Source organism: Oryx dammah, unplaced genomic scaffold, assembly GCF_014754425.2.
Source record: "Oryx dammah isolate SB20612 unplaced genomic scaffold, SCBI_Odam_1.1 HiC_scaffold_23, whole genome shotgun sequence".
Taxonomy (NCBI): Eukaryota; Metazoa; Chordata; class Mammalia; order Artiodactyla; family Bovidae; genus Oryx; species Oryx dammah.
In genome coordinates this window covers 26,499,273-26,512,060 of record NW_024070207.1, presented here as the reverse complement: position 1 = coordinate 26,512,060, position 12,788 = coordinate 26,499,273, and the positions used below count along the sequence as shown (strand labels likewise).

At 35.1% G+C, this 12,788-nt stretch overlaps 1 protein-coding gene and 1 non-coding gene across 8 annotated transcripts in view; one reads left to right on the top strand and one right to left on the bottom strand.

Moving 5' to 3' along the window:
* Positions 1–12,788, bottom strand: part of SMARCA1 (SWI/SNF related, matrix associated, actin dependent regulator of chromatin, subfamily a, member 1) — a 67,976-nt gene that overhangs the window by 16,125 nt on the left and 39,063 nt on the right. For all 7 annotated transcript variants that reach the window (XM_040265192.1, XM_040265193.1, XM_040265194.1 and 4 more), the window contains 4 exons: positions 12,282–12,392; positions 11,911–12,024; positions 3,279–3,401; positions 494–626 (listed from right to left, as the gene is read on the bottom strand). In XM_040265192.1, the coding sequence (XP_040121126.1) occupies positions 494–626; positions 3,279–3,401; positions 11,911–12,024; positions 12,282–12,392 (481 nt within the window). The remainder of the gene's footprint in view (positions 1–493; positions 627–3,278; positions 3,402–11,910; positions 12,025–12,281; positions 12,393–12,788) is intronic.
* TRNAG-UCC lies at positions 4,734–4,806 on the top strand. The gene has a single exon. It is a non-coding gene; the product is annotated as a tRNA-Gly (tRNA).

Sequence of the window (12,788 nt, the reverse complement as noted above, 5' to 3'; positions counted from 1 at the left end):
AGTAAGAGAGGGAGTTGATTCCAGGACCTGTCAACAGATTTATTCAAGCAGTCTTTTCAGATCTACTCCAGCTTGCCTGGAGTTAATGGAATTCATATAACCTCCCTGGAGCAAACGGAAACCCTGAGAGTGTCTAAGGATCTAAAAGAACCTGATAGGAATTCTCTACTTCAAGGACAACCTAGAAAAACACTAATTCCATCCACTGAAACTGAAGTCTTAGACTTGACTTGCCCAGAAGATGATCATCCACTGGCTACCCTTGTTTTATCAGTGCTATACTTGGCTCTATTAGCTAACTAGCAGGGACAACAGCAATTTGTTTTTGTAAGTCTTATAATCTTTTCATAGAAATGCAATTATATTTTATACTTTCACCTACAGTTTATTCATAAAAGTCTAAAGGTCTCTGAACAAAGGTATAATTAAACTGACACAAAGAAATGTATAAGGTTACAAGTAAAACACCATTTTTGAAGTTATATATACAAACCTGAATATTCCATGACCTCCTCAGGGGATTTGCCCTCCACCTCTCGAGCTATATTATCAATGTCATCTCTTCCATATTTCTCATTAGCCTTAATGAACTGATTGAAATCTCGCTTAGTCCAGTTTGTGAATCCCTGTGAACAAAAAAGCAAGCATCATCAATAGAGGTTAAATTAACAAATCCAAATATTGTTCTATTTAGTTCTATACAACAATACATTAAAAATAGTTCAAAAGACTTAAAATTTTTCTTCTTATAAAATCCTAGGTTTTTTTATGTTGGAATCAAAAGTTGAGTTAATGTTACTGCAAAAATAACTGCTTTTCTATCATAAAGAGAATATATTTCCCTCTAAGTACTAAAAACTGATTTATAGTTCCAAGATATTATATAGTTTTTAACTCCATATTTTATAGATGCCTAAAACATTAAAATACAAGTACATAAAATAAAAATGCTAATATAAATGCTGAAGTCCTGGATATTCCAGTACTTCATTTTTTTCACAGACGTGTTCCCATGTAAATTAAGAAAAAAAATGTGGATGCTTTTAATAAAAAAAATACATAAAGAAAAAAAGACTGAAGAAAATTTTTATAACTCGTTACATCATTCCAAATTACTGTGAATAAATAATTTCTGTTCAAAATTATATTCATAAATAAGATTTCTATAAACGGTGTTATTGGGCCCACTCAATTTCTTTCCTAAAAGAGAACAGTTTGACCAATCAGTGTTTTCAGTCTCTTTGGTATTTATTAGCATGTCTCTGAAGTTACAAGACTAAATTTCTGTCTTCCATTCCTCACGTCCCAACCCACATAAATGTGATACCCTCAGCATAGCAAAACTCTATCCCTAACCTCTAGTTGATAAAGTTTTCTGCCACATTTTGTTCCTTTGTACTCCTGTGACTTTTTGAAAGATTATTTAGAGCAGTAGAGAAAAATTACTAAAGATGACTTCAAGTACTAAGAGGGGCAAAAACTTGATTTTGTTTCTAATTACAAACAAAAGCAATTTCTCAACTGAGACTGTATATTCACAATATGTTGTACATTTACAATATACTGCAAGCGAAGGAACATTCTAAGATCATAACTTTATTTTTGTGTTCAGGAAATAAATTTTGAAAATAAAACATGAATATTTAAATATTTTATTTTATTCTATGGTAAGTCCTAATATGATGGGGAAACAGTGGAAACAGTGTCAGACTTTATTCTTTTGGGCTCCAAAATCACTGCAGATGGTGACTGCAGCCATGAAATTAAAAGACGCTTACTCCTTGGAAGAAAAGTTATGACCAATCTAGATAGCATATTAAAAAGCAGGATTACTTTGCCAACAAAGGTCCGTCTAGTCAAGCCTATGGTTTTTCCAGTAGTCATGTATGGATGTGAAAGTTGGACTGTGAAGAAAGCTGAGCACTGAAGAATTGATGCTTTTGAACTGTGGTGTTGGAGAAGACTCTTGAGAGTCCCTTGGACTGCAAGGAGATCCAACCAGTCCATTCTGAAGGAGATCAGTCCTGGGTGTTCATTGGAAGGACTGATGCTAAACCTGAAACTCCAATACTTTCGCCATCACATGCGAAGAGTTGACTCATTGGAAAAGACTCTGATGCTGGGAGGGATTGGGGGCAGGAGAAGAGGGGGACGACAGAGGATGAGATGCCAGGATGGCACCACTGACTTGATGGACATGAGTTTGAGTAAACTCTGGGAGTTGGTGATGGACAGGGAGGCCTGGCATGCTGCGGTTCATGGGGTCACAAAGAATCGGACATGACTGAGCAACTGAACTGAACTGAAGTCCTAATATTTAGCCAGTTGCAATTACATTTTCCAACTGAACTTTATGACTTCTAGGCATTTGGCTCAGAAACTTATGAATGTAATTTGTAAAAATTCATTCAATAAAATTACATGCTATAACAAAGAAAAGACCTATATAATAAATAAGATATAAATATAAAAATGAACTTTCAATAATTAATATGGAAAATTTCCTAGCACTGTGCTTTGCATATTGCTCAAAAAATTTGTTGAATAATAAATCTTGCTGGCTATTTTCTATACTAAGGTAGAACACATTTTTATTTATTATTTTGCAAGTACCTTTTGCACTGTAATTCTTTTTATCTTCTACAGATTATTTTAGAAGTATGTCACTCATAAAACTCATTAAAGCAACAATGACCAGAAAGCATTAATATATTGTTCAAATGAAAATGTTTATATTTAATTATTAGTAAATATAAATATTATTTAAATATTTAATAACTATTAACTTTTAACTATACAATGAGTAAAAAGCTTCAGAAATTTCTCACCACTGTATTAAAATTCTTTTCAAGAAAGGATATGAGGCATTTTGAGAATTATGAAGTCATTCCATAAATAAAAGATTAGTAGAGTATAATTTCAGAGGAGAGCTCATAATCAATAAAATAAATCTTTTAAGAATATGCTAGTAATTATTGTCTATCAGGATTCATATGTGGGTTAAGTGACTTTAGTGTAATTGATAAAATGCATGTCTTATTTCTAATAATTGACACATTTTTCATTTATGTATCTTTTAGTATTTCCAATACTGTTTTATATAAGGGATTAAAAAATAGGGATCATTGATCTAAATGTATGTCTACACTATGGCCCTGCGCTTTGCTGGTGTGTCTGATCAGGGTATCAGGCCCATACAATAAAAAATAAGTGTGATCTATATTTTCTTTTCTTCTACTGGTTGACTAGAAGTATTTCAATCACTTAAAATATTTTACTTGTGTGAGAAGTTTTTCTTTTTCTTCAGTCTCTTCTGGTGTAAGAGGTTCAGCTCCATCAATCTTTTTTTGTTCCTCTCTTTGAGCAACAGCTGGATTTGGGATATCAGGATTCCTTGGGACCTAAAGATTGAGAGATGTGTTATGAGTAAACTGTTGAGAAAAATTAATTAAGGGTATACAAACGTGTATCAATATGTAGAGTTGTTTCAACAGTAAATTATCATACCATGACACATGATCCTCTCCACATTTCTACTACCATGATATTACCAAAGTAAAATTGTTCTTAAATGTGCCATGTGGTATTGTATAGTTAAAAACCCATTGCTAAATGCCACATTATATTCTAGATTTAATCATACTGTGGAATGAAAAAAATGCCTATGATATCGTTAATACATGGTAATAATATCATTATCCCCAACACCAACATTATACAATAAAACCTCAAGCCCAGAAACAAAAAGTTTGGTAGTACGGAAAGAGTCCATATTCACCTGGCAATATAGACCAGGGTATAGAAGTGGCAAGGCACCTGAAGATTGCATCCAATGCTCTGATCAGTTCAGCGTGCAAAAAGAAAAGAGTGCTTTTACTGCCTGCCAGGGCATGGAAAGAGAGACCATCTTCACATAAAATGCAAAGACTGAAAGAACTGACAGAATAAAGAAGAAGCAAAAAAAAAAGAGAGAGAGAGAGAAATAAAGAGACCATATATATATAAGAGGGAAGGGATAAGCAAAGCACACAAACAGCTGCGATGGGACCTGCAGTCAAGGGAAAAAGACTACAGCAGCCGTGACCAACAGAAAGTGTAGTGTATACTATACATCTCTGCATAGTATAGAGAATTGCAATACACTGACAACTGAGAAGAAGAGAGCTCAAGTTCAAAAGACTGAGGACAGAAGCTCAGCTCTACAAGGAAGCAAGCAGTCAGCCAGTCATCTGTATGTCAAAACTGTAGCCCCAGGGGCCTCAGTGTGGCCCCATGAACACAGACAACCCATATAGTTCAGCAGTATGGAGCAGCATTCACTGTATGGAGTGATAAACTAAGTTACTCAGCGCAAAGCCTCGCATCATTTTTAAGTGCATCTGCAGTGACAATGCAGCACATTGATTTAGGAGGGCAGGTATATAACATATATAGTACATTATTTATAGCATTTCATTAAATATGGCAAGAAAAGGATTGATGGTAAGCCTTCCACTGTTTGGAATGCACACCTAACAAAAATGACTCATCCTTCAGGGGTATCAGATACTCACGGTTTTACTGTGATATAATTTTAAATGCATATTAGGGTATATCTCTCTAATCATTATACATATTTCATAGCATTTCAACCACAGGGTTGTAACTTAAATGTTTTAAAAAACTATTGTATCCAGTAATTGTTTAAATATGAAACCTACTAACTGGGCATTAAAAAGAAATACTGAAGGACTTCCCTGATGGTCCAGTGGTTAAGACTCTGTGCTTCCAATGCAGAGGGCACAAGTTTGATCCCTGGTCAGGGAACCAAGATCCCACATGCATGGTGTGGCCAAAAGAAAATTTTTTAAAGAAATACTGAAAAAACAGATTCATTTGTAATCATCAGTATGAGACAATCAAATTAGTAAGTACTGACTAAATGTCTATTTTATCCATAGCACTATGACAGGTGTTCACTGGAATATAAAAAGTAGCCAACATGGTCCTTGCCTACAAGGAGCTCACAACCTAGTTGTGGAACTCTGAGCTGTACTCTAAGAATTCTAAAGATCTGGGGAGATGGAAAAGAGAGAAAGGATATTCTAGGCTGGAGCAGTAAAGCAAAAACAGTGAAGGTAAAAACCAGAAGGAGCATAAACGGAGTTTATGTTGAGAAGGGATAAGAAACAAGGCCAGGTGGAGACAGAATTAGAAGGCCTTCTCAAACCACACAGTAGGCAACAGCAAGCCACTGGAGATTACAAGGGAGTAGTGTTATATCACCTGTAAACCTTGTGCTGGATGGACTTAAGTAGGGAAGCAACTAGAGGCAAGAGAACCAGCTAAACTAATCTAGAAATGAGGTATGATCACCTGGCCTAGGATGATAGCAAGTGGAAATGAAAAGGAAGCTGTAAATTAAAAATGAAGTGTAGTTCAGTGATATGCATGGTTTAACAAAACTTTTTTAAATAGCTAAATTCCACTGTTAGATTACCAGCACACCAGCAATTTCACTTTGAACTATTACAAAGACTTTTAGGAGAATGCTTACAACAGCTTTACTTACAAGAGCCAAAATCCAGAAAACAGTCCAGATGTCCGACAACAAAAGACTAGATAAGCAAACTGCTATTTCCTTACAATGGAATAGTACTCAGCAATAAAAAGGAATGAACCATTGATAATGAGACAACATGTATGAATCTCAAAAACATTATGCTAAGTGAAAGAAGCCTTACAAATATTATACGATTCCATTTCTGTGAAACTCTAGAACAAAAAACCTGATCTACAGAGGAAAATAATATCAGAACAGCGAGTTTGTCTGGGGAGTGGGTTTGGGAGTTGACTGGAAAGATGCACTTTCTAGGGGACAGTAAGGTTCTATATTTTTGTAGGGACTTCAGTTATGTGGGCATACCATTTGTCAAAATTCATCAAATGATACACAAGATTTATATATTTCAATGTATATAAATTTTACCTTAAAAATCAAATAAATATTGAATTCTGGCTAATGATATGCATATTGAAGTACTTTATATCTGCAACTTAGAATGCATAAAAAATAAGGATATTCATTTGATAGCTGGAGAAATGGTTAAATAGGTGATAAAGCAAATACAGTAAGACATAAATTGGAGAATATATGTGGTGTTCACTGTATAATCATTTCAACATTTTTCTATATTTGAAATTTTTTCATAATGTTGAAAAAATTACAGACACAGCTTTAAAAGTTTAACAGACCCCTTAAATTGCTGGTGAAGTTACTTTGGCCTCAAATTTTAATTTTAATTGCAGAAAACCTATTTAATCTTAAGATATTGCTCTACCAAATAGCTTCAAACTTGGCATACCCAAAAACCCTTACTTTAACAAAAAATTTCACAAATACCTCATTTTTATGATAGAAAATGGATAATATACCCATACAAAATAACCTGCTTATTCCTATGTAGATATTCCCCAATACTAAAAATTCATCCCTTGAATTTTAATAAAGGCAAAATCAGAATATTACATTATACCCATTAGATTTTAGAATCCACTGCTCATATTTTTAATATAGAAAAACTTGAGAATGACATTTAATTTTACATTTACTATTTTAATTCTAAAAATTACTCAAAAATAGCTGCTAGAATTTTTTAATTAGAAATGACTCAAAATTCCGAGGTTCCTGTATCTCCTACAAATAATCTACTTCTTAATATTTATTATTTTTAAAAGGTATTCATTTTTCACCTCATGAGGTTTTATGAGCATTAAGCTTCCCTCATCTCAAAGTGCTATAAAAGAATTAAATAGACAAATTATAGGCCAAAAGACTAAACAGATACCTAGATAGTATCTCAAGTACTCACATTGTATATATCTCACTGATGGTCTCCAGCATACAAGAAGTTCTTAACATACAAGAAGTTATCTTTCAAGAAAACAGCTCAATTATTATTTAGATTTCTAGTCAGATTATAAGGAATTTGTGATTAAGAGCTATGTTCCACGGAAAAGTGAAGAACTTTTGGGGGGGTCATGTTTCTTAGGAGTTTCAGCAAGCACTTCATAGAAATATGGAGTACAGAATTAAATGTGACAACACACAAAATCAAACTAGTAACCTGAAATCAACTCACATATTTTAGTTCTACCACAGCAAAGCAGGTGGCCCACAATGACACATTACCAAAACTCACAAAGATCACAGAACTTCCTGCATTTGTCAAATGTTTATATCCACTTCTAAAGAATTTTTTTACTTAAGATATATGCTAGAATGTTCTACAGCCTTCTTCAGCTTCTATTATGGCAAAACTCTTTCTGCAGGTCTTTAGACTCCATGGGACTTCTGGATACTCTGGATTTTTAAAATTCTGCAATTGAAATTTCAATTCAGTCACCTTCTTCCGACAGAAAGATTTTAGTGAATAAGTAATTAAAAGTATTAGGGTAACTCCTTTAAGTCACAAAAGCAATGAAGCTTCTGAATATGTCTAACTTGCAACAAGGTCAAAACTTAGACAGCAGGGAGAACGGGCACATACTACACAGCTCTCCGCCAAGTGGTGAGGGTAAAACAACTACTTCTCTCAGCTTCAAATAAAACAAAACTCTTCAATTCCAAATCTTATTATCAACAATACTGCTATGACTTTGTCATGCTGAGTATGGAGCGGATAAAACACAATAGGAAATAAAAATGCAAATAAGCAGGCCCTGGAGAAAAATGCAATTTACCAACTGCTTCAAATCTACTGAGTCCCTCACTAGCTCCACCCCAAGTCACTACAGAACATGACTGTGGGGACTCAAAATGGGCAAAATGGAACCATGCACCACAGTGCCCCCAGCTTCACACAGAACCTCTAATCCCTGGGCTAACAATCATTTAGGAGAGAGGAGTCCCTTTTTGAGAGCTTAACGATGTACAGAATATCAGGAAACTCCACTACAATGGTCCCGTTTATCTAAGAACAAACTATTGCTCCATTCACTTTTGTGGCTCGGGTTGAGTTTTCTGGAGGTTTAGTAGGGGAAAAAAAAATTCAATGCTATATGTCCTTGAGAAGATATGCCCAACACTTATCAATACCACATCGTCCTTAACAGGAAGCTTTTGCAGATGATTAACATGCCATGCTCATCTGTCCATACAGTCGGCCCTCTGTATCTGTGGGTTCTACATCCGTGGATTCAAGCAACCTCAGATCAAAAAATATTTGGGAAAAAAAAGTCCAGAAAGTTCCAAAGAGCAAAATGTGAATTGGCTTTGGCTGCATGCAGGTAACCATTTACATAGCATTCACATTGTATTTATACCTATTTACATAGCAATTACATTGGATTAGCTATTGTAAGTAATACAGACATGATATAAAATATATGGTCACATTTGCATAGCTTATATGCAAATCCTACACCATTTTATATAAGAGACCCGAGCATCCACGGATTGTGGTACCTGTGGGGGCTTCTGGAACCGATGCCCCGCAGATACTGAGGGACAACTGTACTCAAACACAAGATCCACCCAATTAAAGCACCCACCTTAGCTCAGGTCTGTAGCCCCTGGTAAAGAATGGAAGAGACAAGGTTCAGAAAGAACCAACATCCAGAATATTTTCTTTTTTGTCTTGTAAATCCTCAACTAAGTATGCATATGGAGGACCAAGGGAAGTCTTAAGACAATACAAAGGTAATCCGGGATGGGGCTGAGGAGAACTTGGGACTAGGAGTGGAATGCCAGGGGATCATTCTCCTTCCACCTCCACCCACCACCACCTCCCAGCCACCTCCATCTTTTCATCTTCACACTGTGGCAGCTTCCTGGCTGCTTTCCCTGGAGAAACTCACCATTCTCTGTGTTGCAGCCAGAGTGGTTTTTAAAAGTGTAAAGCTGATCATACTCTACCTCTTATAAGTGGTTTGACCTTGAGCAAATTACTCAGGGCAAATTACTCAACCTCTCTATGCCTCAGTTTCCCCATCTGTAAAATAGGTATGTACTTCCAGGGCTCTTCCAAGAAGGATGAGCTAATCATTTTAAACAACTGAGGAGAGTAAGCAACACAAGTAAGGACTAATAAGCATCTGCTGTTATTATTCCATCACCCACCTACCCCTCTGCCTTAAAAAGGCTTTCTTTTGCTCTAAAGTTCCACCAAATTAATATGACCTATAATTAATGTTCAATGCTCCACATGATCCAACTCAACCCACTCATCAGTCATTCTCCTTCTCATCACTCCCCAGCAACACTGGCCTTCTTTCAGTTTCTAAAGGGGCACTCTTCCTTCCTACAACACCTCTGTACCTGTGGCTCCCCAACCTAGCGCTTCTCTTCCACACTTCACTTGGCTAATTCCTATGCATCTCTCTGATCTCAGCTTAAATGCTGATCCTTAGAGACCACCTCCCTGACCTCCCAGTCCACATTAGATACCCACGTTATGCTCCTTCGTAGCACCCTTTATAAGCACTGAAACCAAATAAAGTCACTACTCTGTGCTTTCAGCGTAATGTCTGTCTCCCATTAAAATATAAGTACCACGTGTGAGGAACCCCCTTGTCTTATTCACCAGTTTATCCTCAGAGCCTGGCATAGAATCTGGCACAGGGGAGTACTCAATGAATATGTCTTAAATGAAAAACAGCCCTCCTTTCACTCACACTCCCTGTCTTGTCACTTCTCTCCAGGAGGTGAGGAACAAAACACAGGAAGGTGCCATAGCATGGATTCCATGCCATCTTCCCTCTCATCACTCATCCTTTTCCTCTCTTCTCGCATCTTCCTCCCTATCACCCTTTAAAAGTTGTACTTTCATTCCTCTCTCTTCTAAAGTTTCCTGTCTCCTCCATCTCCTTCTAGCTGGCCACTGCCCAACTGTTCATGTAAGACCCCCAACCCCTAACCAGAATTGCTTGTAATGACAGGCACTGTTTACATTAAAACCAGAGCTGTGGTGAGAATGTGGTGGGCACTATATTATCACAGGGAACAGAATTTCAGTATCTCCAAAGAAGGAGTATAAACAACTATATTAACAGAGGTGATTTTTTTATTGCTGCTACTTGACTACCACTTGGCTCACCTCCCAAACAACATGTCAAACCACTGTAAACACAGTCCTTATTTAGGGCTGCAGAAAGAAGCAGAGTTATGTCACATGCAGAAATAGCCCCGGATGTCTGAGCGGTAAGAGCATAGCATTTGAATGCTTAGAACCTGTGTTTGAGACCAGCACGTTTGGCAACTCTGTTAGCTACCTGACCTTGAAGTATTCATTTAACCTCTCCGAACTTGTTTCCTCACCTATTATATAGAGGTGATAACAACACTTATCTCATAGCATTTCTTAGAAATCAAATGAAGTGGTAAAGTATTATTCAATTATAAGATGTTCTACACAGATATTTGGTTGATTACTAACTGAGGTCTAACATTTCAATTTGATTCTCCTCTCAAGTCTTACTAATAACAGTCAATAAAAGTAACAGAAAATAATGATCTAAAATGTTTAATAATCCCTAGTGGGGTCATGTATATTATGCTTACCTCATGAAATATTATTCACTACTTTATTAATTTTACTATTTTTATTTTACATTTTGAACCTATAATTTGCCTGTTTCTTCAAATGTATCGCTGTTTTCCTTTCTTTGAAGCTGGTTTTATACCTGATCTGATGTTCAACCAGAGTACTTTACTACTCTTCTACAACTTCCTAAGAAGGATTTTATCCAGTCCTGTTGGTTAAATACATTCAAATTTAATCACATTTCCCTAACCAGATTATAACTAACCACTTTATTTATAAATGTTTACATTTATATTCACCCTAACTTTCTTGTTCCTATTTATATATACATTTCCACTTAGATTCACCTTAAGTTTCTTATCCCTATTTAAATATATCTAAACTTTGATACACAAACAGCAAGCAAAACTTTTTTGTTCTATTTCAAAAGATAGTGCTCTAACTCTGGACAAATAGTAGAAACATTCCAGAGAGTCATTTAGTTCCAAAATATGAACTAACTTATAAATATCTTATATATATATATGGAGCTCTTCTAGGCACATGACAGCTACTAATCAAAATGATTGGTCATAGTTCCATTTATGATAAAGATTCACAATACATTTTAAAACACAGCTTCCAATTCATAAAACAAAAATCTTCAAAAAATTATATTAGTGTTAATATCTGTATCATTTTGTTCATACTATTGGTTATTATACCTTTGGTCATCTCTTTCCATTCACTAGGAAGCCAATTTCAACATACAGAAATAGCCTGGAATGCTTAATCTCTCAGTGTGATAGCTTTAGTATCACAAACTTTAAATTTCACTCACTGTAAATAGGTTCCTATCTACCTATATAAATAAGAAATTTGAATTCCAAAAGATCATTTTAAAATTCCACAATTCACTATCATATTTATCATTATTTTAACACCTAAGTGAACATAATCTACTAACCACCAACAGGGCTTCTATCAGTCTATGAGCAATCAACATGAAAATACTATTTCTTGGTCATTTTGAGGAAAATAATCAAAAATTTCTTATCATCTACCATACATTCACTTCTATCTAAATATATACCTCTTACTTACTCTACATATTCTTTGAGCACTTGAACACTAGCATTATTAAAATAAAATGAATTTTTAATGTTTTTAAATATTTTTAAAATATTAGATAATTCTCCATTAATCTCATTTAGTGATGATATCACTGGTGACTGGGTAGTTTGATACTTTACTTCTAGTAAAAACCTTCTCTTTGGTTTTAAAAACACCACTATTTTTATTTACTCTTAGGTTCTCACATTAAAATGGAACACTTTCTAGTCTAGCTTAATACATTACATTAGCTTAAAAGATTATATTATGCTAATCTAAAAAACTGAAAAATTACCTTATAGCCTATTGTCTTCCTATAATAAAGAATTTCCTTTTCAAGGAGCTCAAATAAACGTGGTGGGAAAAATTGAAAATCCTGAACATTTGGCTGTTTTGGAGGTCGTGGAGCCTGTGGGGGAAAAAATGCATTACACACATATTTGTTTTCAGTTCATGAAGTGAACTTATCTTTTACTATTTCTTTTATATATAGAAAAATAAATACAATGGAATCCATTCATAAGGCTAGGGCATATCAAGTACTTTTCTGTATTGTTATATTTTAGAGACTAAGATTTAGCACTAATATAATTAAATCTGAATCAGAGACCATGCTACAAGAGAATTCTGCTATAAGACATGAAACCTGGCCTTATACTGCTTTACCTTTGGAACCTTCGGCTCACTAACACGTAAAGCCTCTCTGAAGTAGGCATCCACAGCATAGTTTGCTTTGCGTTCTCGTTTGGGAGGTTCAATCCATTCCACCATTCCAAGCTGTACACAAAAACAAGAATGCAGAGTTTAATTACTCCAAATTGTTTTATAAATATCCAGTACATCAAGGCTGTATAAGTGTGAGAAAACCAAAGCATTAGGAAGAATCAAAACTTGCTTTGTAAAACTCTCACTGGAAGAGATACATGCACCCCAAAAGAATCTGAAAAAATAACTAAATTACTATGCTGTACACCTGAAACTAACACGATATTGTAAATCAACTATATTCAAAACAAAAAGTGTTTTTAAGTCACAGCTATACACCCCAAATTCCAAAACCTCATTCTATATAGCAAGTTTAGGTGCAAAGATGGTTTTGGTTTATTTTTTTTTAAGTATGTTTTAAGCTTAGCTCTTCCTTATTAGTAATTGAGAAGAATTTGTACAATCTGG